This window comes from Alosa sapidissima, chromosome 1 (genome assembly GCF_018492685.1).
Source record: "Alosa sapidissima isolate fAloSap1 chromosome 1, fAloSap1.pri, whole genome shotgun sequence".
Classification (NCBI taxonomy): domain Eukaryota; kingdom Metazoa; phylum Chordata; class Actinopteri; order Clupeiformes; family Clupeidae; genus Alosa; species Alosa sapidissima.
Genome location: NC_055957.1, coordinates 19698550 through 19723659, shown reverse-complemented (window position 1 = coordinate 19723659; position 25110 = coordinate 19698550). Strand labels below are relative to the sequence as shown.

Genomic DNA, 25110 nt, shown 5'->3' with positions numbered 1-25110 from the left:
CTTCCCTCACTTGTTCCTTCTGCACATCTCTGCCTCTGATTCTCCTTCCCAGTCATTGGGTTTTGTTCATCCAGCTGCTTCCCTCTCCCCTCCTTACCTGCTGGTGTCCGGCTTCTTGCTCTCACAGTTGACCAGCCAGAGGTAGTCCTGTGGCTCGTCTAGGCTGGACGAGGACTCCAGGTGGCTCACGCTAACGGGCTGGTAAGGCGGGGGCACGCTGGTCAGGACCGAGTGGCCAAGAGGCCCCAGCGACGAGCCCAGGCCCACATCCACCCCTGCGCTCCCCGACTGCTGCGCCACCTTCGACGGGTCTAAGAGGGGGAAAGAGAGGCAGAGAGAGAGGAAGACCGAGAGAGACAATCAGTGAGTTTGTCCAAGGGGTCCAATGAAAATGCATGACGAGGTGTCCTCAGGACACATCTGCATGATTTAGCCATGAAAGATACTTCATCAAAGTTTACACATATAGGCATGGCTATGATTAAAACACCCTTTTAATGATGAACTCCAATGTAGTAACCACTACATATCACGGCCATCCTCCTAATCAATAAGACTTTCCTTACAGTCTCGCACTGCTAACAGCCAAGTTAGCCGAGCAACAACAAGCGATGAAGCGTTATGTGCAGCACGAGCATTTATGGACCATATTTTTGCTGAGAAGGATGAAAAGACTAATCTTGAAGTGAGACTGTAAAGAGGAAATGAGATTATGTTCCAAGACTGAATCTAAACCACTCATCAGTTAAGGAAGGACCAACCTCAGTGCGAAGAGGAAACATTTACTGTGGCAAAGAGAAAGAGACACACGAGAGAGAGAGAGAGAGAGACACTTCAAATTCCCTAGATAAAAGTCTACAGCCTTCAGGAAAGCAAATGTGGAACTTAATTTCAAATAAGAAGGGCAAAAGATTCAATCTTAAATTGGGGAGAATCAAGGCAATTATTGTGGAGCACCTCAGGAATGCTCTACACGGTCTTAAGTGTAGGTACGGCTACTGCAATGAGCCTGTCCACATTCAGATGTGTAAGGGTCTACAGAGTTTTTCACAAGGCGCTAATACTTCAGTCCTCTATTCTCTCACTATCAATTCTAGCCGCTCGACCTTCGCTCAGGGGCCTCTGCGCTGTGCTTCACTCTGTGGGAGACAGCGAGAGTGTGTAGACCTAGCACTATATAATCTATACTATTCATACACACACACACACAGGAGAGGAATGCAGGAATATCCTTCAGTCCTCCCAGAACCTTCCCAGGTACTCCACAAGAGGTCATTCTTGCCTGTGGCCATTCAACTTTACAACTCCGCCCCTTAGTGACACAATATTGACCTTGCTGGAACAGGATCCAGGTGGGGCTACTATTTTCAATACTTTAGCACTGTATTTCATTTTTTTGTACACATTAGTAGCAGAATGTGTCACTTCAATTCCCCTGAGGATTACTCAAGTATCAATATACTGTGTCTATCAGTGCTGATAAGTTTTTCTTTGACATACACAATTTCCTGTCAATGAATATGCATATTCATTCATATTTCTTTGAATAACAACAGTTACTTATAGGCTATACATGATGATCCTAAATATTCATCAAACAATGCCATGCAATGCTAGAATGAATTTGTATCTATGTTTCATGTAATCTGTTTAACTTTTGCACAAGTGGATGTTAGATGAGCAGCTAAGAAACTGAAGAACCCTCTTCACTTGGATTTCCCCTTTTTCCTCCTCCCTCCCTCCCTCCCTCGTTTCTTTCCCTCCTCTGTCCTGCTGTCCCCCTTCCCTCTCCTGTTTATAGGGCTGAGCACTGACTCACTGAGGCAGTGGGAAAATCCCCCTCCTCTCCCTAAAGCCCTGCTCACACAACCCTCGGCTACCCTCTAGCTAACGGCTAACTGCACACACTTCATGCTCCACTCTGTTGGGCACGGCTGTGATGTCTGCCCTACTAATAATTGCCCTCCTTGGGGAAGAAGAGTGGGCCCTCGTCCTGCTCCCAGATCTCACAGGCCTTTGTCCAATCGAGGGGGAGATCAGGATAGGGGCCAGGGGGGAGATCAGGATGGGGGCCAGGGGGGAGGGTGCAGGCTGGGCCTCTGTGGAGGGTAAAGTGCATGGGAAGCTTCAGGAGGGGATTCTTCCGAGTACACTAGTGCTGTATCCCATTATTTAATGCTGGCTCCTGCATTTCTCCATTGGCCAAAGCCTTCTCGGCTGTTGGGAAATTCCTTGCTTACTACACGTCCTTTATAAATCAGGATTATTTTACAAATGGCATTACAGCCGTACTAAACCATATATTTTGTTTTAGTCTGTACTCAGCGACACCATCAGCAACAGGAGAAGCATCGCTTCCACATGAGTAGGCAGTGTTGACCGTAATATCAGTGTTCAGTGCTGGACAACTTTACAGGGTTCCTACACATTTTGCATTTCAAAATTCCATACTTTTTCCATACTCAAACTTCTCGGTAGATTTTTCTGACCATATTCTCGACATTGCGACCACTTCTGGTTTGGGATAACTCGGTGAAAACAAACGTATGGACAACTGAAGTGAATTAAAAAATGACACTTAATATTCGTCCATTTAGCTGGGTAATTTTTAGTTGTATCTTAGTTTTATCATAGTTGTATCTTGACGATGGGGACTGACAGTTAAGCTACACAACAGTAGGAATGGTTCATTATGACCTGAGTGAAGTGATTAGTACTGCAAATGCAATAGTCTGGAAACACACATATTTCTCCATACCCTTGTTTCTTTTTTCCATACTTATCCAGACCTGGAAATTACTAAAATCAAATTGCATACTTTTCCAGGTTTTCCATACTGTGTAGGAACCCTGACTTTATGTAAGTCAGAAAGATGTGTGCTCTGGGCTGGGGGGTGGGGTTGGAGGGACGGTGTAAGGGGAGCCGAGGGCTAACCCGGGCACCACACTCTCCCAGGAGAGTGAGAGTGAGTCGCGCACTCACAGAGTGACCTGGCAGGCAGCCTCCACCACAGACAAAAACAATAACACAAAGCCGCCTGGCGCATACACGCACGCACGCATTCACGCACGCACGCACGTACTAATAAAGACCTTCAAAGATCCTGCAGGGGATTGTAGAGGCTTCACCTTAGTCATTTGACACTGTGATTCAAAGACACAGTAAACAGAGACACTGTGTGTGTGTTTACTGATGGGTACTGATGCATATAGAATGCTGACTTCTAGAAACTCCCCCTTAGCATGACACAAACACATGCATGGTCTCCCTCTTTCACTTATACACACAGCACAGGTACAGGCGTCCAACATCACTGCCCATTATAACTGTGGGAGACAGTGTTGGGCATTACGGAGGTGCCTGCAACACTGCATGAATGTGAAGCTGTACAGGAGTGATCCACTGCGCTGATGGGAATAATGAGATAACATACGCTTCCTGGCATGATGTGCTTCAGATGATGAGAAATCGATTGACATACTCAAAATATTTCTACTCAAAAAAAAAAACTAATTTATCAACAATAGTTTTCAACTGGGGATGGGGTAGTGATAAAGGCATGTTAAAATAAACATGTTCAAATATACAATGGCAGTGAGAATAGTGGCAGGTTAGGAAGGACCCAGCACCTGAAACTTGAGCATGGCATTTTAAAGGTTGTATTAGTGATTGCAGGCCCAAAAAAGGCCCAAACATAAATGATCACATTCATCTAATCTTTCTGCTAGCTGCCTGTCCCATAAGCAGGCGGTCAAAAAAGCATGTCTCTGTAGGCAGCCTAGGCTCTGAGATCTGCACACAAAAACAAAGCAATTGCTACCAACAAGTGTTGCCAACCACTCAAAGGCAAAATAAAGTGTTCCAACCAATAACTGACGAGATGCGCGTTCAGTAGAGTTTTAATTGCACAGGAGGGAGGGGGAGGGAGTAGCGAGCAAGCTCTCTGTTTTGTTTGAACGTCAACAGAAGTGACGTTAGCCCGCCAGGTTGATACAACCTTTAACTGAAAAACAAAAGCTGTGCTAGTCTTCCAAACTAGTAAGGAAACATCCTTTGGATGACAGATGAACATGTAGACACAAGGTAGTCATTCAGTCCAACAGCAACAACAACTTAATATACAGCAGAAGTCAAGGATGAGAGGTCTTCTTGCTGACCTGTTTGTCACTCAAGAGTGTGTGTGTGTGTGTGTGTGTGTGTGTGTGTGTGTGTGTGTGTGTGTGTGTGTAATGAGAGAGATGGGTGGAGAGACAGAAACAGGAAGTGGCAGCTAGGGTCGTGGAGGTCAAAGCCTCCAGTCCAGACTGGTATGGTGCACCTAGTAATTATGACTGTCTGAGCAAGATTTTGTGTGTGTGTGTGTGTGTGTGTGTGTGTGTGTGTGTGTGTGTGTGTGTGTGTGGTATTGTGAGTAGCATATGCAAATACGGTTTGTTACTGTGCATATGTATGGGTGGGCGTATGAAGGAGCAGGTTAGTAATCAAGGATCTTTGGTATTGGTGAAGGCTCTTTCTCTGAGAGGATCTGTTAATAATATGTATGTGTGTGCAGGTTTATTTTTACATAGGTGCCGATTACGTTTAATGATAACATTTCTTGACTTTCCATGTCTGGAATAGACTTTCCAAAATTCCATGATATTCCAGAAATTCCATAACCTGTGGGAACCCTGACCTAATCAATTGCTATTAACTCTTCTGAGTTTGCACGATACTCCCACTTTTAACTCACCCTCCTATAAATGCATATGCATCAGTAAGAAAAGCGCAGATAGCCATTCCGCGCTCCAGTGGGATGCAAAATGCGCTTTGATCCGGCGATCATTTTTGTACATACGATGCCATGAATTAAGGTGCAAAAAGCGTCAGAAACAGGGGGTGATTTGGAGGTAATTCTTAGTACATCTAGGCCTCAGTGTCTCAGGGGGCGTTGACCCCTTCAGGTGACGTGAGGTGTTGTGGTGTGTGTCTTCACCATGTTCCTGACCTGTGTGTGTGCGCGTGTGTGCCCCTTACCATCGCTGTCTGTGGGGTTGAATCCGCAGATGTCGCAGATGCAGCGCACCCACTTGTTCATCTCCTCCTCGGTGTCGGCCACCAGGTAGAAGACCCTGTCGATGGTCTTGATGTCGAAGATGAAGCTGTGCTCCAGGTCCTTCTTGTTGAATGTGAGCCCCGCGTCCACCTGCTCACACAGGTTTAGGTCGATCACGCGAATGGGCTTCTTGGCGTGGTCATTCTTGTAGTATTCCAGAACGTCTGGGTCCCCGGTCAGTCGCCCGCTCCGAAGCACAAACCACCGCTTTTTCCATGCCTGAAAGAGAGAGGTTGAGGGATTTAACTCGTGTCAAGAAGTTCAGCTTCTGGGAATGTAATGCATGAAGGTGGCAAGTGATATATTAATTTATAGCACAGCTGTCATTTTGAACAAAACTTATTTTGTTTTATGTTGTTTAAATTTTGTTTTATGTTGTTTAAATGTTGTTTTATGTTGTTTAAATTATATTTCAATCAATCTCAGTTGACTGTGAGAGGTTCCAGCTTTTATTTTAGCAAACAAAATCCTCCAATTATTACTCATCATTCTTTCAATTCAAATGCTCAGTGTGTTACTAATGGTGCAATTGCTAAATGAAGCGAGATTCTTCTCAAACATATGTAGTTTATGTATTTACATAAACAGGGCTGAGGAGCGAAGGGAAGAATGAGGATTTGGAGAGCAGAGAGCAGTAAGTCCATGAGAAGAGCCACAGTAGAGAGAGACCAGGCCTGACCAGACCAGCCCAGCCCTGACCTGACCTGACCTGACCTGACCTGACTTGACCAGGCCTGACCAGACCAGACCAGCCCTGACCAGACCAGACCAGACCAGAGAGAACACAGGTCCAAAGAGACTGTCAGAAGGTCTCAGGGGTCAGCTTGAACTCCACAAAGCCAGATTCCACCCCTGGCCACCGGCTATTCAGAGGGGACCGCTGCTTCACTAGTTCACTCCAGCCTGTCAGTCTGGTCTGGTTCGGTCCTCCATGGCTTGACCATCCACACACACACACACAACTATGTGCCTGGAAGCACCAAAGCCACAGCCACAGCTCAGTCCAACACCCCCGCAGCACCTCCGCCATCTGGGGCGCCCTCCCGGCCCACACACGCTAAACTAGGAAAGGGCCAATTAGCTCGCTCCAGCTGACTGGCCCAGCTATTCTCAGAGTGGGGTTGTTTTGAGGCTTACTTTCCTTACGAAGAGGAACCCAAACCCATGGTTGGGAAGAGTGCCAGTGACCAGCCCGGGCTCTCAGGATCCCTTTTTGTGTGGTTCACACTATTCCTTCATATCAGCAGCAGCGGTCTCTCGCACGCTCAGGGAACACAGTCTCCGTTTTTGCCTGCAATGGATGTTCGCCCCCAGCAAAAACGCAGCTTCCCATTCACACAGTGAAACAGAGGACTCCGCTCCTCTGCACCCGTGACTAGAGAACCCACAGAGGCGTCAGCCTGCATGGTGAGAGGGGCGCAGGAGCGCCGTGAGAGGGGGGCAGGAGCGCCGTGAGAGGGGGGCAGGAGCGCCGTGAGAGGGGGGCAGGAGCGCCGTGAGAGGAGAGGGGCGCAGGAGCGCCGTGAGAGGGGGGCAGGAGTGCCGTGAGAGGAGAGGGGGGGCAGGAGCGCCGTGAGAGGAGAGGGGCGCAGGAGCGCCGTGAGAGGGGTGTAGGAGCGCCGTGAGAGGAGAGGGGGGGCAGGAGCGCCGTGAGAGGAGAGGGGGGGCAGGAGCGCCGTGAGAGGAGAGGGGGGGCAGGAGCGCCGTGAGAGGAGAGGGGCGTAGGAGCGCCGTGAGACACAGCGCAGCGGAGCACGCAGACAGACAGAGAGAGTGGGCTGGTAATTAGAGTAATTCATGGGGTCTCAGAACTCTCCGCTGTCAATCATGCTGGAGGAAACTACAGCAAAGTATTGGTTCCCTTTTAAAAGAACTAACGCTTATGCTTATGTAGCGTAGATACATGCCAAAGTCTGTCTGTCACTCTTGAGAACTGGGTACATAATCAACCAATTATTAAAAAAAACAAACCATTAATCCAACAAAGAAACATCAACCAGCCAATCATGCAGGTGATATAAACGATGGGAAGAACCAAAGATCGCAGTCCAATCAACCATCCAGTTCAAGATATCACATGGAAGGGTCTTCAGAATGGGCATGATGCCCAGAAAGTTGTGTGTTGGTATAGTCGTGCATGTTGTCTACGTGACTGGAGTCAAAAACCAAGTGACCATGTCCTGTACACGCGTGTGTGGGAGTGTGTGTGTATTTGTGCATGTGCATGTGTGAGTACCTGCAAGAACCATTCAAAACAAAAGCATGGAGGTTGTCCTGTCAGGGCAAACAATCCTGGGGTCATGTTTTGCACTTCAAGGGAAGGGGTGGGCAGGCAACACAACTTGGCGTCGGACTGTGAGGAATGCTAACTAAATGGCTGTTGTTTTTCTTCCGTAAGATGGGAGCTGGATTAACAATGCTGGGTGCTTTTTCTCCCCCCTCTCACCCCCCTCTCTCTCTCCCCTCTCAGCTGTTTTTCCATCCACAGGGGGGTCTTTGTTAAAGCAAAGGCCTAAGAAGCACACAGGCCAATATCACACCATCACAGGAGGGGAGAGAGAAAGAAAGGAGTAAAGAAAAGAAAAAAGAGGGGAGAAAAGGAGAGGGGGAAGAGAGAGAGAGAGGGTGAGAAAGAAATCCCCAAGGAAACAAACATCTCCAGGAAAAGTGCTGCCACGCCAATGAAAACACACTAAGACAAACAGCTATGCATACATTACACATACATACACTTAGATGCAGCCCCCCCACCACCCACACACACACACACACACACACACACACACACACACACACACACACTCTCTCTCATCCTGACAGTGGACTGGGCTTTATTGTGGTGAGGTTAGGTGGTTAGAGCCCAGCACAGGCTTTTCTCTACACCTCAGCCTCTCAGCCTCTTCACAGAGCACAAAGGGTCAGGTTACCCCACTGGGAATACAGCTCAGCTTACAGAGAGAGAGAGAGAGAGAGAGAGAGAGAGAGAGAGAGAGAGAGAGAGAGAGAGAGAGAGAGAGAGAGATAGAGAGAAACAGAGAGAGAGCAAGAGAGCGGGGGGGGTGCAAATGGATGAGAGCAAGAAGGAACAAGAGAGACTGAGAGAATGGGAGAGATAAGAGAGAGAGAGGAGAAGAAAGGAGAGGAGAGTGAGAAAAACAGAAGGGAAAGATTCAAAAACACAACAGGCAAACTGCTCCACCTAGCCAGAACACAACACATCCAATGTTGTGATGGTGAACTGCACATCTGCAACCCATAGCAGAGCAGGAGTCCTACCCAGAGCTCCAAACCACAGGTCAGTTTCATCAGCCGTGTGGAAGCTGCAACAAAGTGCAGCGTCTTCCGAGGGGTTGGTCAAACACTCTTGACAGCTTGACACACACACACACACACACACACACACACACACACACAACTAGGACTAGGAAAGGCAGAGAAATAGCAGTGGTAAGAGTGGTTAAGTGATGGGTTGAGGGAGGTTAACCGCTGACGGGCTGATAACCTTTCGATGATGACAACTGGGAGTGATGGGTTGTAGAAAATGATTCAGTGGAGGGGGAGGGGACTGAGAGAGGGATTTAGGGAAGAGAGAATGAGGAGCACTACCTATGGTTAAAGGCTTCTGTGGCTAAATGTACAGGTGCAGGAGTAATAGATTGGTTGGTTTCAGAGCTATTTTGGTGGCGCTGCACACATAGATATGTGGGGAAGGAGAGATGAGACACAGAGGGTGAGAGATGGAGAGGAAAGAGTGATAGAAAGAGAAGATAAAAGTGTGAAAGAGAGAGAGATCAGAGAGAGAGAGAGAGAGAGAGAGAGAGAGCGTGCTACAGATGACAAGTACCAGAAGGTATAAGAACTAGAACTATCCACCCATGTGGGTCTACACACACACACACACACACAGCCCTGAATCAGTCTTCAACAGCCGTAATTAAACCAACCCAGTAACACACACAACACTCACACAGTTTATGCACAGACCAGGACATGCTCAGGAGACTGGCACATACAGACATTCAGAACTAATGCAAATAAATAGACAGGAGACACTCAACACAGTCCTTTGGCATGTGGGGACTGGTATGAGGGAACATGTGGTTGCGCGCACACACGCGCACACACACACACACACACACACACACACACACACACACGTTCTCTCTCTCACACACACACACAGACACATAAACATGGTCACACACAGGGTTCACGACGGTTCAATTTAAATTACTGCATTGCACTTTCTCTTTAAATTTTCCCAAACCTGCAGTCGATCTGTGTACACACACTCACACGCATTGTCCTTGCTGTGTGCTGCTGGAATCTAACTGACCCACATACGCCTCATTGTCAGTAAGGCAAGAGCCCTCTTATGCTCCCTAGAGAGCTCTCACAGCAAAACAGGAGGCACTCTACACCACTACTATGTGTGTGTGTGTGTGTGTGTGTGTCTGAGTGAGCGCGTACATGTGTGTGTGTGTGTGTGTGTGTGTGTGTGTGTGTCCAAATCCTGTGGCTGAGACCAGAGACAGCTCCATGACTACAGAAAGTTCTGGATTAGTGAAGTAAGCATATTAAGCTCCGGCCTACCTCAATCTACGAATCCCTCGTCGAGATTTCAAAGAGCAAATCACTTTCATGAGCATACACCTTCAGATCAGCAGTTCAGAGATGCACACATGCCCTCACACATTCACAAATCACAAAGTTGAACTTTTTAAGAGCTCTGCTCAACCCAAACAAATAGCTGCTTGCCCCATAGCATGGAGGCGATGACAACACTGGTCGGTTGAGATCCAACAGATCCCAAAACAGCTCAATAGAGTCTCAGCGTCTCCATAGCAGCTACCCTCCACACAGCATCGGACGACACTGTTCCAAGACAAGCCGAGCAGTCCCGCAGCACAGCTCCCTCCACATGCAGCCCCTCAAGTGTGCTCTGGAGTGTGAGCAGATGAGGGTGTGTGTGTGTGTGTGTGTGTGTGTGAGTGAGTGAGTGTGTGAGTGAGTAAGTGAGTGAGTGAGTGTGTGTGTGTGAACAAGAGACAGAGAATCGTGTGTGAGTGTGTTTGTGCTGGGTGGGAGTGGGGACGGTGTGGGATGGGACCAGAAAGAGAGAGATAGAAGAGAGAGAGAGAGAGAGAGAGAGAGAGAGAGAGAGAGAGAGAGAGAGAGAGAGAGAGAGAGAGAGAGAGAGAGGCCCCCCAAGAGCCACAGCAGCTGTCCCTCCACCCTTTGTCTCTCTTTCTCTCAGACACACACACACACACACACCCATCTGATATATGCGGCGGAAGCTGGGGGCTTTGAGTGTCATGGCGGAGGCTGGAACAGAGGTGTCTTTGAGAGGTGGGACACTGGGGGAATGCCATCCCTGTTGAATCACGCTTCCATCGAGCAAGAGAGAGAGAGTACTAGGAGTACCATATGAAGGGTGTGTGTGTGTGTGTGTGAGAGAAAGAGAGAAAGAGAGAGCGAGCGAGCGAGAGAGAGAGGGTGGAGGGGGTTCAGAGTGACAGACACAGACTTGGGGGCGGGGGGTTACCATAGGGCATGGCCTCTCTCTCCCTCTCCCCCCTCCTCGCTCGCTCCTCGCTCTCTGCATTCCTCAGCCTTTGCCCTGCCCTTGTCCAGAACAGTGTCCTTTGTTGGCTGCTATCAGCGGCCTGCTCTCCCCAGCGTCTACGTTCTCGGTGCGGCCACTCGGCCTCCGGCGCTCTGATCGGGACCCTGCAGCCCCTCTGCCCATGAGATAGCAACATAGCAACCACAAACGCCAACGGCTCCAGCCGCAGGTTACACAACTATTACACAACGTTTTGAGGGCACGTTGCGTGGCAGTTACGGTCATAACATCCTCTCAATAGAAATCCAGAGTGGATGACCTCCATCTGCTTAACTGTAAGTGCAAACATGTTTGCGTGCTCCACAGAGGACGAGCACACAGTTTTCAACATCATGACCCTATTCACTCTCTCATTACATATTCTACAAACTTGTCTGTTCAAAGTGGATTGACATGATAATCATGGTGCAGTAGCAACTAGCAACTATTATCTGCTGCAGCTGCCTTTTAACTGCACCAGTGACTGCTGTTATTGTTGCATCATACTGGGTATGTGTTTCATTAATTAAAGACAATGATAACATTTGATCACAACGGACATCCTCAGTCTGAGGAGAGATTTGTGGGTAAGATCACAGCCTTGATGCGTGGTAGGGTGCTATCTGGCTATAAAAAAAAGCTGCTAAACTGAGGCTGAAACATGCTCACCACACATACTACACTAGCACTTACAAGCACAGCACCCATCACACCGACTCGATCATCTCGCCATGATCAAGTCTCCTGGCAAAGTGTTTGGCATGTCCAATGCATTACTATAAACAGTGTAAAACAGTGTTACAGTTTCTAGGATACAAAGCAGGCCATCTTGTCCGTACGCGTGGTGCGAATGTGGATGAGTGAGTGAGTGTGTGGAAGAAAAAGAACGGACTGGCCGAATCATTTGTAAGTGTGAGATGGAGAATCAGAGACGACAAGGAGGAGGAGGAGAGTGCTGTTGCAGCTAGCATGGCAGTGTGGAAAGCTTGCCAGGCTAAGCAGAACCAGGGGGTGGACTCAAGCCAGTCAGGGTGTCTGGAAGGCAATGGTGTCTGTGTGTGCGCGTGTGTGTGTCTGTAATTCTTAGTGAGGGCATGTGTGTGTTAAGCACACGTCAGTCAGTTCACACACACACACACACACACACACACACACACACACACACACTTGTGTCAATTCACAGCATGTTAACTTTTTTTGGCTCTTTCAGTCTCTTACAAACTGGAGAAGGCAGTAAGAGTGTTAAGAAGCCAAAGAATGTTCTGTACTTGCTGGAAGTATGTCTGCCTTTCAGCTCAAAGCTAGACAAGCAAAAGGGTAGAAAGGATGAGACAAAATAGCCCACAAGAGCAACACAAATGATGCACATTAACACACAAACGGGAATGAACAATCAGAACAAACAAACGCCTCTCCAGAGTCTCTCCACCCTGCTGTAGTGCACCTGTGTGTGTGTGTGTGTGTGTGTGTGTGTGTGTGTGTGTGTGAGGCACCAGAGGGCTACCAGCCCCACCAGAGTGTCCTGTTGCAGAGGTGACCTACCAGCAGGAGGAGTACAAGAATAGCCAGGCCTGTCTAGGCATGACCACACGCTCACCCATCCTCCCCACCCCCTGCTCGCCCCAACGGTGACATCATCCCCCTGCATCCATCTCTCTCCCCTGGAGCTTTGATGCTGAGTGTCTGTGGCACACAAGGGGGGTGGGGGGGGGCTGGGATGTCCCTTTCCACGGCCGAGCTCTAAAAGCACCATTCACCCAGATAGATTTGAAATGGGATTCAATAAGCATGGCCAAGGCTCATTTCACTCCATGTGCTTTAATGGGTGGGGGCCAACAGAGAGCCAATGCATCAAGCACTGGAATAAACAAAGGCGTGTGTGTGTGTGTGTGTGTGTGTGTGTATGTGTGTGTGTGTGTGTGCTTGTGTGCGAGCATGTGCGTGTGCACACGTGTGTATATTTTTGTAAGAAACAAGATAACACTATGTTTGTGAAGGACTAATAGTAAGAGTTCAAAAACTACCAGAGCAAATAAGACGGAGTGAGTGAGTAACAGTGCATCAAGGGTGAAAAGAGGGGAGATAACGCTAACAGAGAGAGAAAGAGAGAGAGAGAAATAGAGAGAGAGAGAAATAGAGAGAGAGAAAGAGGGTGGTGTGAGAGAGAGAAAATGAAAGGTAGAGAAAGGATGAGTGATTGTGAGGAGCAGATTGTGATGTAATGTAAAGCTGGGAGTGTTGTCTGCAGGGCTGCAGCGTGCTGTGTTAGTATGCAGACAACTTTCCCACAGAACAAGTCATTTAAAAAGACTACCTCAGATTATAAAATCAGGACTGGTACTGTATTATGTGTATTTTATGAAAAGTTACAGTGTGTGTGTGTGTGTGTGTGTGTGTGTGTGTGTGTGTGTGTGTGTGTGTGTGTGTGCGGTTTAAGGACGGGATATGCAGGGCATTCGTGAAAGTCGACTTTTGACTGCTAGTAGTGTGCTCTGTGTGGCATGTCAGGGCAGAGTCCCTAGATGCGACACACCTCTTGCCTCTCACACTCTCATCTGCTACAGCTCACATTTCTCTTTCCCAATTTCTCTCTGCTCCTTGCTTTAGAACACTCAGCTGTCCATTTTGCTTTTAACACATTCTCTCTCTCTCTCTCTCTATCAGCAGGGTTGCCTCTGCCAAGAAACCGATACTTGAGTGTATACAACTTCCCACACTCCTCGTTATGGTTCATAAAAGACACAGTGGGAAGTTGGCTTCATTGCCTCCTTAAGGGAACATAAGAGGTCTCTTCTGCCCAAAACCCAGCACACACATCAAATGAAGAGTTTGGTTCTAAAACGCTATATCTCCATTTCTAAAAACATTAACAAGTCATGTTTTTTAATTGTGTATTTCAGGTAATATCAAACAAATTGCAGTTGTGTTTTGATTGAGTAAAGATAAATCAAATAACAGTAACCACTCCCTCACGGGATCAAAAGAGTATATATACTTAGTTAACAGTAATGATCAGCATTTCTTTAAGGGCACTGTGGGTACTGAGTAAGTAAAGAGTTTGCTTGTCGGACCCATAGAGTGTGACAGCACAGGGTGTCATTCAAGAACTTTTATGAGAGCAGCGATCTTCTATGGTCCTACATGGTCTACACAATCTGAAACCTTGACAGCTGGAAACAAACAAAATGAGGGCAGTGTGTCTCCCAAACAAAAACGAAACCCTGTGTGGAGTTTCTCTGGAAATACTGAAGGGAGGAGTGAGCTACCTCTCTGGTGTGTTTTGTTTGGTCCTTGTTTAAAATATAATGCATGTTGTTTTTCGACAAAAGCGTCTGCTAATAATTTTAAATATAAACATATACATACACAAATGTGACTTCCTGTGCAATCGCTGACTGCAACTTTAAATATATGCATTAATCTAAATAGAATACTAAGGCCAATATTCTGTATTACATAATGCTTCACCTAATAGGTGAAAAGTAGAAAACTGATCATCATATGATGCGGAAACAGCAGAACTAGGGAGACCCCCATTACCAACCTTCTCCAAAGCACTCCCCATAGATCACATGGCGACCAACATTTCACAGATAACAACATCCTGTCAGGGAAGATGCATAGGAAGCATCTAAGCCTGCACTTGGCATTAATGCATCAGCTAATGTGCGCTCGCCGCTGCGTGCACACTAATCAATATCCCTCATCACAGATCGACTCTTTGGTCAAGCTCAAGCAGTGGCGCAGCACTGAGTCAAATGCAGCCGTGGCCTACTGGTTAGGGCTTCGGACTTGTAACCGGAGGGTTGCCTGTTCGGACCCCGACCAGTAGGAACGGCTGAAGTGCCCTTGACCAAGGCACCTAACCCCTCACAGCTCCCCGAGCGTCGCTGTAGCAGGCAGCTCACTGTGTCGGGATTAGTGTGTGCTTCCCCTCACTGCATTCATCCCAATCCGTGAATTAGTGAAACACACTCAGCATACAGTGAACACACAGAGACCAAATTTCCCTCACGGGATCAAAAGAGTGTGTATACTTATACTTAAAATGCAGACAAGGACCTCCGAGCTGAAAACAGGAAGAGGATCTGGTCTTAGTACCAGCTCAAACCCAAACAGAAATCAAAGCATTACTGTGCAGAGAAGTTGTTGTACAGCAGTGACGCCGTTGCATTAGCTGCATCTGACCTGGTTTTCAGCAGCCATTCAGTCCTACTACTGACCAGCAGCAATAAGCCCAGTTCAATTGCAGCCACACCTCCTCTTTGCTGAGAACACTCATTTAGAGGAATATTCTAACCGCAATGCCAAGAGAGTCACTAGCCATGTCCGGAATATGCTTGAGCATGGTCATAATGGAATGAACATACACGCATCTCTCTCACACACACACGTGCACACACACACACACACACACACACACACTTCCCATCTAGCTGCTTTGTTTATTTTCGGTGGGAGTCCACAGTGGAATGCAATCTCCTATCAGAAATGTTAACCAGCTGTGGATTTCCTGCTAAATCCAATATTGACCCAGTGCCAATACAATGCTTTTTTCTACTTTATGCTCCACTCTCCCAGAAAGTTCAGTGACATGCACTTCACTTACTGTAGCATGGAAAATAATATGCTGTTCCACAAAATTGAGTAAAAGTTGTTTCCCAAATGTGCTGTGCGTCACACTGCAGGTGGGGGCCCTCAGTGTCCATTGTGAAAAGCCAGTGAAAACAACAACAGGCCCTGCTGCTGGCACTACACATACTGGAGTCCTGCTGGTGCTCATAGGGCAAAGAACGCACATGAGCCAAGCCACACACCAATACATAGAACACCCACTCACACAGACAAACAGACACACACACCAATACATAGAACACCCACTCACACAGACAAACAGACACGCACACCAATACATAGAACACCCACTCACACAGACAAACAGACACACACACACCAATACATAGAACACCCACTCACACAGACAAACAGACACACACACCAATACATAGAACACCCACTCACACAGACAAACAGACACACACACCAATACATAGAACACCCACTCACACAGACAAACAGACACGCACACCAATACATAGAACACCCACTCACACAGACAAACAGACACGCACACCAATACATAGAACACCCACTCACACAGACAAACAGACACACACACCAATACATAGAACACCCACTCACACATACTGTACAGACACACACCCACAGATGCCTCCAAAACACACTCCATCACCCATACTAACTGAGTACATTCAAGATGATGCACCATGATTACTGAGAAGAGATACAAAAAGACTTTTTTCTCCAGCCAAAGGCCTTTCAGTCAGTCGCAATCCTTTCAGACCAACCGCTTTTTTAGCTTGCCGAGTACACCTGTGCTATCTGCGCACGGCGCTCGCGGCCGCCTGACGCATTTCAGCGCTGGAGAAGGAGGGGTCTCTCGGAGTGAAGGGTAAGCGTGGGTGGCGGACACCTTAGTTCGTTTCTTCAAAAGGCTTCTTTATAGACCAAGATGGAGGCAGACATTTTGCGACAAAAGGCATTCGGCAGCCACACACACAGGCAAGGACGTTCCTGCCCAAGGTCTCCAGCAATGCATGAGAGACGAGAGAAGGAGAGCCTGTCACCTTGAGTTTCCCCGAGACAGCGCTGCCTGCCACTGCTTGCCTACCTTGTCGTTCTGCACCATTTTTCAAATATTCTAGTACACATTCACAGATGATTAAACACTAGACCTATATGAGGACTAGGTGGAGTAACACCAGCCACACTGGTCCTAGGAGACAGACAAACATCCACTCCATCCAGATTGGACATGCTCTTCCTGAGGCCAATTCATCCCTCTCTAGCTCAAGCAGTCTTTATTTATTAGTATTAATGAGCTGTTTTAAAACATGATTCTAAAACTGATAGTTCCGGTCCTTGATTGTGATTGGCTGAATCACGTTCGATGCCGTTGTAAAATCCAGTACAAACATACACCTTGACCGCATTCCGTTCTATATTACTGTGCTACCATAACTTGATACAAAAGTTAAAGTAGCTGCATCTCGACGTTACTTAGCAACCATTCAGATAGAGGAAATATATTTCTTGGCGGAAGAATGATTATCTATAATAAATTGTTACATTTCTCGTTGCTTTGCCTTTACTTGCCAGTAAAGGCAAGGTATTTATAGCAACAGTTTTAGAAAAGCAATAACCCACTGGAGTCCGTAGGTTACACTGATTCTACAACAGCTAAGGGGTGTTGTTAGGCACTAGCGCGTTGTGCCTAACAATACCCCTTAGCTGTTGTAGAATCAGTGTAACCTACGGCCTCTCGGGGCTTATTGCTTAAAAGTGTCATTAATAGACTGTAAGTGCTTCATGAACACCTGCAGGAAGAAACTTCTCTGTGCACCCAGCCAAAACGAGGCTACAAGTCACTCCAACCTGTGGAGCAGACAGAAGCACCGAGTCACAGCCAGCCCGTATGCCACAGCTGATCTAATGTGCTGCTTGGGGAACCTTCTAGAGTCCCACAGGCCGGGCCCAGCGCTGGCACAATGAGGCTCTGCTGCTGGTGGCGGGTGAAAAACAACACGAGGGGGGCAAGGCTCGGGCAACGTGCCACCCTTCACACTCAGCTGACTCCGCTGAACCAGACACTCACACACTCGCCTGTTGTTTTGGGAGATGCTATCAGAAGTCGCCGGATGAAAACAACCTTGAGCACAGAGACGCAGGCAAAAACACTGTGGCAAAATCGCTACAGGTTCAATTCAAGGGCATTCTTTTTTCTTTTTAATTGTCTGAAAGAGTGTCTCCACTTCAATGAGTTTGGTCTAGAATTCCACTCCACAAGACAATCACACAGCTAGCTGAAATAACACTTCTCACCCACATTTTTACAGAAACTTAAAAACATTTAATTTAATATTTTATGATGTAACGCATGACTGAGCAGTCAGTCCACATAGCACACTGTTGGAAAAATTCAGCAGTGGGGGATTCCTCCCACAATCAAAACAGTGGGTTATTTTAAATCAACAGGTTGAAAAGTGATGTTTCTTATCACATCTTTACATGTGTAAGCTCTAAATGGGAAACAGACTTACTGGCACAAGATGACAGTCATGACTCAGGGAAATGGCCAAGTCGGTACAATAGCTCAAAACCTTGGCAGTTTGGTAAAACATCTGAATCTCACTTTAGTCAGTTGCTCCATCAGTTTAAAAATGTAAACTTAAATATGGCCTTATATGACCTTAAATTGTCCCAAATGAAAATTAACATTTCACTTTGACTATCATCTAAAGAAACACTGAGAAGCAGGTCCTTAAAAACTCATTACAGGTATTACAGTCAATGTTTCCTAGAGTGCTCAGATAATCCTGCTTTGGATCATTTCACAATGACAAGCCATTTTCTACTGCCTCCACAAACAGACAAACTGATCATTACCACCAGTACCTACTTTTTTATCATTCCAAAAGCCAGAAAATCACAAATAACAAACGGTATACTTTTGCAATAACCTGCACACAAGGAAAAGGATTACATTGTTCACCGGATTACTTTGCACACCAGTTTAAGATTAGCTAAGACAATGTAACTGATCACAGGCAAATCAGAAACTAATAAAACCATCAAGAGGCCAACAGCCTCCTCTTGGGACTGTCGGAGTCTGTGCCAAAAACACCCTGGCCACACAGCCACCCAGGAAGTTGTGTTGATTACGTCCCACTTAGCTTTTGCTGCTCAGTCTCATGCTGTTCCCTTTCACTGACCTCCTACAGGTGGTGTACCCTGCATGAGTCCACTGGCCACCAACACGCACACATACATACGCACACAAACACACACACAAACACATGCACACACACAAACACATGCACACACACACACACACACACACATATGCACACACACATACACGCACAAACAAACCGATCTCAGCAACCTCCCTGGTTCACTTTCACAGTGGACATGAAGAAACACTAATCGCTCCATAAGCTGAACGTCCCTGGAGGAGTCCGAATCCAGTAGAAAATCTTTTCACATGACCCGGTCAGTGACTTTTCCCCTTCATACTTTCTTGTCTACCTGGACTGTTAGCATTAGCGCAGCGGACAGCGTACCTTTGTGAGGGGCTCCACGTGTGTAGTGTGCCGTGCAGTGCCGTCTGCACCGTGCTGTGTTGTGCTGGGGAGGTCAGTCTGTGCAGGCGTAGGGAGGGGGCTGCTGTCGGCAGCCGGCTACTGTGTTTATCAGGGGGCCGTTCCCTTCACAGGGAAACTAGTAGAGCTGGGACCTCACCCTCCTCTGGCTTCCTCTGTGGTCTAATCAGGTCTTCCCAGACCCTTCTAACCGCCACGACTACTAAATCAGGAGGCGGGGAGTGTATGTGTATGTGTGTGTGTGTGTGTGTGTGTGTGTGTGTGTGTGTGTGTGGATGTTGAGTGGATGCATACTAGAGGATAGGGCGTTTCTGCACGCAAACAACTGAGCACATATGAAAAACACACTTTGCAGACCTCCTCCACACCCACGGAGACACAAACAGAACTTGCCTTTTGCCTACTTCATGAACTGGTGAGCGGGAGGGAGAGGGGAAAAAAGGACATTTGAGTGGTCTTGTCTCACCCTTAACAGTCAGTGACTGTGGAGAGTGTGTGTGGAGGTGGGAGGAGAGGACTGGATACATCCTTTGCCCTAATCATGGCAAAAACACAGCGTGCCTAGCACAAAACAGAGCAGCTTTATTGTGTTTTCCTCCACAGACTTGCTTTCTCTTGACCTATGACGTTGTGCTTGCCTCTGCATAGACTACACATAAAACACCTGCTCTCCTCAACAGTCTTTTCCCTGGTCCTAAGCCCAGTGAGCTGTGTCCAGTTGAAGACTGTGTTCCCTTGCTCCTTGGTCTTTCCTGGGTCTGGCAGGCCAGTGGCCACAGAGCAGGGAGAGTGTGTAGCAGAGGAAGCAGCCAGGCAGGTGACATCAACATCTCCTACAGCGGGTGGCCCCCACCGCAGCCCCTGTGGGTGTGATGTAACGTACAGTACGCCTGTATAGTAAAAGCTAGTTGTTTCGGATAAAAATCATTCATCAAATGTTTAACTAGACATAGAAAACTCTCTAGTCTTTCATTCATACTGCGGAGCGGGAGGTGCCTCAGGACATCGGTACTCAATGGTGATGTGAAGAATCCAACTACTAACATTACAGTTCTTCCTTCAGCTGGATGGAACCTGTGTGTGTCAGACCCTACCCCACTGAGACGCACATCGAGCACAGAGGATGAAGAGCTGGTCTCTATTACAGCGTCTTAGAGGAGGGGCCTGGCCACTTCTAGCTGGCAGAAATGAAAGGACAACAACTGCTCTTAAACCCAGCATATTCTGTAAACTCTTTGTTCTGACTTCTTGGTTGAAACAACACCATATCCAAATGGAATTACACACACAGTCAGACTCAAAGGCATGCATTCACACATATGCACGCACACACACACGCATGCGCGCACACACGCACACGCACACACACACACACACACACACACACACACACACACACACACACACACACACACACACACACCTATTCAGTCAAATATAAACCTGCAGATTCCATTTAACACAAAGGGCCTATTCCTGAATTCAAATTGACTGAAAAAACACACATACAAAATACACACACACAAATACTAATACAGATAAAATGACTACACAGAAACACGCACTCAAAAAACAATGTCCTACACACACACACACACACACACAGCCAGTGTTGGGTGAGTGTGTGGAGCTGTGACGTTGCCAGGCACCCACCCTCCAGGTCACACACGGCTGGGCGCAGTAGAGCGCTTGTGAGCATTGACTGACCGCAGGTGGAGGCCGTTAATGCATTAGGCCCAGCGCTTTTCCCACTCAGTGGTGGGGGGGGGGGGGCAGCTTTTAAAGGCACATCCACCATTTTCCACTCAGGGGTGGGGGGGCAGCAGCTTTTAAAGGCACCTCCACCACTTTCCACTTGGCCTCCCTGGCCCCAGAGGGCTTGACTCGCCTCATTTAAACAAATCCACTTTCGCTCCAACGCCACTGGCAGGTGACGAGGTGGCCGCGGTCTCTCTAGGCTCAAGTTCGTCTGGCTTGTGAGAGCGCTTCACATTTACAGCTCAGGGGCCAACAACTCATTTGGTCTCTCCCTTTACGCACATCCACTTAAGCGAGGAACATCAACATTTTACCCAGACAAGTTGTCTATGTATGCTTCGCCACGCGTTTCTAGTTTCCGCAAAGGAGAGGTATGGGAGACGTCACCCCTAAGTTGACCATGGTCTTGATGTCTCCTTACAGACAGAAAGACCACAAGGAACTTGCACGAGTGCACAGTTTTGAAGGTATGAATGCAACATATCCAGATCTAGAGTCGTTTGACCCATGCTGTGACTGCACATTAGCCGAATCATGAGTGGGAGGTCCAGAGGTGTGTTGGTCTCATGGAACAGATCAAGAGGGCCTGAGCAGTTAACCTCACCACCCACTCACTAGAGCAGGAGTCCCAAAAACTCCCCATCCCAGGCATGTCAGAGAACACAGACCGCCTCACACCAAGCCAAGAGCAGCAGCAGGATTCGCTTGAGATTGTGCACACAGCGACACACACAGAGCAACATACACACACACACACGCCACCTTTTCTCTCTCTTTCACATACACACACACACACAAAAAATTCTTACATTACACGGATGGTTTGAAAGGATCCGGGGGAGGATTCAAAGGTCTAATGAATCACTGAAAAAACCCTATTCTTAAGAGATAAAGATGGAAAGAGAAGAGCTGTGAGATGAAGACTGAAAGAGATGGAGAGAAAGAGAGATGGAGAGAAAGAGAGATGGAAAGAGAGGGGGAGAAAGAGAGATGGAAAGAGAGGGGGAGCAGCTCAGAGGGGAGCTGGGGATGAGATTTATCAGCGTAGTGAAGCGCTGAGACAGAAAAGTGCAGAAATGAAAACAGGCAGTGTGAAATAAAAACGCAGGGAAATAAAGGGACATAAAAGCAAGAAAGAATTACTCAGGGAGCAAGCAAGAAAGAGAGAAAGAAACAAGAAAGAAAGAAAAAGAAAGAAAAAAGGAAAGGAAGAAAGAAAAAAGGAAAGGAAGAAAGAAAGGAAAGAATAAAGGGATGGGCTCTGAATTTTTGCTTCCCCAAACCCACCACATCCTTGTGCCTTATGAGAATCATCACTTTTTGTTTTTGTGTGGTTTCTTCAGAGCACACATGTTGTCAGATAGCCAGAAGAGTGCAGCAATCGTGACACTGAGCAGACCCACTGAAGCACTCCTTCACACCCTGGGGCGGGAGCAGCACACACCTCTGGAGTGGAACACATCTGCTGCAGGCCAGGAATATCCCTCTCCCTGGAGCGGAGAGGGTGGAGGGGTGGGCTGGGGTGGGGGGTTAGGGGGTAAAAAGGAGGGCAAGGGGGTATAAATAACCCCGTCTGACTTCAAACACATCCACGAGCTCCAACAAGAAAGAATGAGGTTAGGGAAGTGGACCCTTACGACACACAGATTTGTGGTTAAAGAACAACGGCAAGCAATTGGGCCACAAAAAGCTAACTGGAATGCAAACTGCCTTCTTTCTCCGAGGGGGGGGGGGGGGTGAGAAAGATCAGTTGATGCATTGCACAAGACCCATAACTGCTGGACTGAGGTCAGCTTGTACAGTCCTGCATGCAGTGGGGACAAATAGTCTCAAAAGACACAGAAAACCCCAACCCAAAGAATAAGGATCTGAGTAACAAAAGGGGAAAATCCTGCAGATAGATAACTCACAGTGAAGCCCAGACAGAGCACGAAACCCAACACACAGTCAGAGTAACACCAGCTCCATTCTGCTCACCTTATGGCTGCCTCTCTATGGCGATGCTTTGTAAGGATCCTGGTGGCCGAGATGGCGGCCTGGCAGGTTGTGTCCTCAGTATGAATACTCAGAGACTAAGACTTGGGAGAGCGCAGGAAAGAGAGAGGAGGGAAAGAAGAACAGAGAGCTCCAAAGAATCAAAAGCGTACCGCTCAGCCGTTGCACAGCCCCCTCCTGCTCCCTGTCCACTTTCATCTGCAGCTGCGGGGTTCACACACACGCACACACACACACACAGAGCACGCAGAACAGCCGCCGAACCCAACGGCTGACGCTCGGCCAAGGCAACATCACGCCACACACCCCCGACCTCGGACGCCGGCACAGCCCTCTCGCTCCATTACGTCCTCAATTGAGTGCTATGAGCCACAACGTCCAAATGTCAGAATCTTCCTCTCTCAACCCCAGAGGAGGAAAAAAAAAAAATAACACCCACAAACTCCAGCTGGAAGATGGCTGACGAATGGTGCAAGGGAGGTTTTCACTCACAAGCAGAAGTTACCAAAGTTCCACACATGTCCAGCTAGACTCCTGGTGAGCACCTGATGGAGTTCATTGCTCGTGCAGCTGCATCGTCTCCAATTTGCTTCGGTTTTCTTCTGCACTCCAACCCTGATACTAAATTTACAAAAGGCAGCCGTCTCTCTTGTCTTTCTCTCTCTTTAAACAGGGAAAAGAAACTGAAGCATTCCTCTAATCAGGAGTCATTCATTAGTATGGAGAGAGAGAGAGAGAGAGAAAGAGAGAGAGAGAGAGTGCGAGCGGGAGAATGAATGACAAAAAGAGTGAGAGAGTACACAGGAGAGGAAGGGAGAGGAAGAGAGAGATCAATGCGTAGTAGTCCCTAGGGGGTGGCCTGGCTAGCTTTCCCTCTCTGATCTGTTTGGTTGTTTACTGCCTGTATTTGTTGAAATGTTCCCACTGTCGGAGCAGCAGTGACCCCCTTCTCTGTGCTGTGCTGCAGTCAGAGTGAGTTAGGGTTCAGAGCCAGGTAGATGAGCTATTAACCACACCGACTGGAGGAAGGGGGCAGAGAGAGTCAGTGAGAGAGTAAGGGAAAGAAAGGGGTGGGAGAGAGAGAGAGAGCTTAAACATTAACACTTCATCCCATCATGCAGAGCTAAAAAGAACACAGATGAATAACCAGGAACACTGTCTCGAACCCTCCACCCACACCCAACCACACACACACAAACACACACAGGTTATTGGACCCTAACCGGCTGCTGGGAGACAAGGGATTTCATTTCCTGTGGTTCAAAACTCGGCACACAAAAAACACCTACAACACTATTTTTCAGGAAATGGGGGTCTTTTTTAACAAGAAAAAAGGTCTGAGAAGCACACTCACACACACATACTAACACACAAGAAAAAAACAGCCCTGCTGGAAGTTTCCACTTTGTTGGCGTTTTTTATCTTCCTGGTCATCTGTTCTCTACACACACTCTGGGCAAAAAGACTTCCTGTTTTGCCTCCATTGTCACACTTGTGCGCTCAAAGACCCTTCACATCTAACTTTAGACTGTGTTTGTCTGTGTATGGGGGGCTATTTGTGTGTAAAGAGTATAAGTATAAGTATAAGTATATATACTCTTTTGATCCCGTGAGGAATTAGTGAAACACACACAGCACACAGTGTACACACAGTGAGGTGAAGCACACACTAATCCCGGCGCAGTGAGCTGCCTGCATCAACAGCGGCGCTCGGGGAGCAGTGAGGGGTTAGGTGCCTTGCTCAAGGGCACTTCAGCCGTGCCTACTGTTCGGGGTTCGAACCGGCAACCCTCCGGTTACAGGTCCGAAGTGCTAACCAGTAGGCCACGGCTGCCCCAAATGAGTGAATACAGTACAAACATATCTATGCCTGGGAAATGAATAAGTGCTTGGTGTTTTCATGAACGGGTAGATGGGGGATGGGCGTACATAAACATCTGGGACTTGTGCAGCAAGCTGGCAGAGCAACTGCATATCTCTACCAATATATTCACACCTACATGTTGCGCTAATATTTGATGGCGGGCTTGCCCAACGATTGGGCGTGCATTGGTAAATACTTTGCTGTTGCAGTCTCTATAGCTAAATTGGTTGACCTATCAATTACGCTACCAATTGCTGACTGCCACCTGTTTAATGTCATAGGAAAGTTATCAACTTCATGGTCAGCTAGCTCATTTTGACTTGGTTTGCTAAACAGACACACAAAAAGTCGTAGCTATTACCAATCATGATGATTTGCATTTGCCTTTATGAAAGGAAGCAAACTCAAGAATTAGGAATAGGAATTAGGCTATTGGATTAGATGAAGCCTGTACTAGCAGAGTTAACAAAACATGTCCAAATCCCAATTTAGAAGGAAGGGCCATCCCATGAACCTGATTTGGGATCAGGCAGCAATCCGCTCTGCATGCTACAATTACAGACGCATGGGAGTGTCACAGATGCATCCCTGCTGTAAATCAAGGACT

At 47.5% G+C, this 25110-nt stretch overlaps 1 protein-coding gene across 12 annotated transcripts in view; it reads right to left on the bottom strand.

Moving 5' to 3' along the window:
* Positions 1-25110, bottom strand: part of gab1 (GRB2-associated binding protein 1) — a 64803-nt gene that overhangs the window by 15121 nt on the left and 24572 nt on the right. For 8 of the 12 annotated variants that reach the window (XM_042058435.1, XM_042058463.1, XM_042058408.1 and 5 more), the window contains 2 exons: positions 5017-5314; positions 98-311 (listed from right to left, as the gene is read on the bottom strand). In XM_042058435.1, the coding sequence (XP_041914369.1) occupies positions 98-311; positions 5017-5314 (512 nt within the window). Of the gene's footprint in view, positions 1-97; positions 312-5016; positions 5315-7331; positions 7622-18276; positions 18366-18847; positions 19028-22621; positions 23060-25110 lie in introns of those variants that run through there. The other 4 variants (XM_042058507.1, XM_042058485.1, XM_042058515.1 and 1 more) reach the window with 4 other exon arrangements.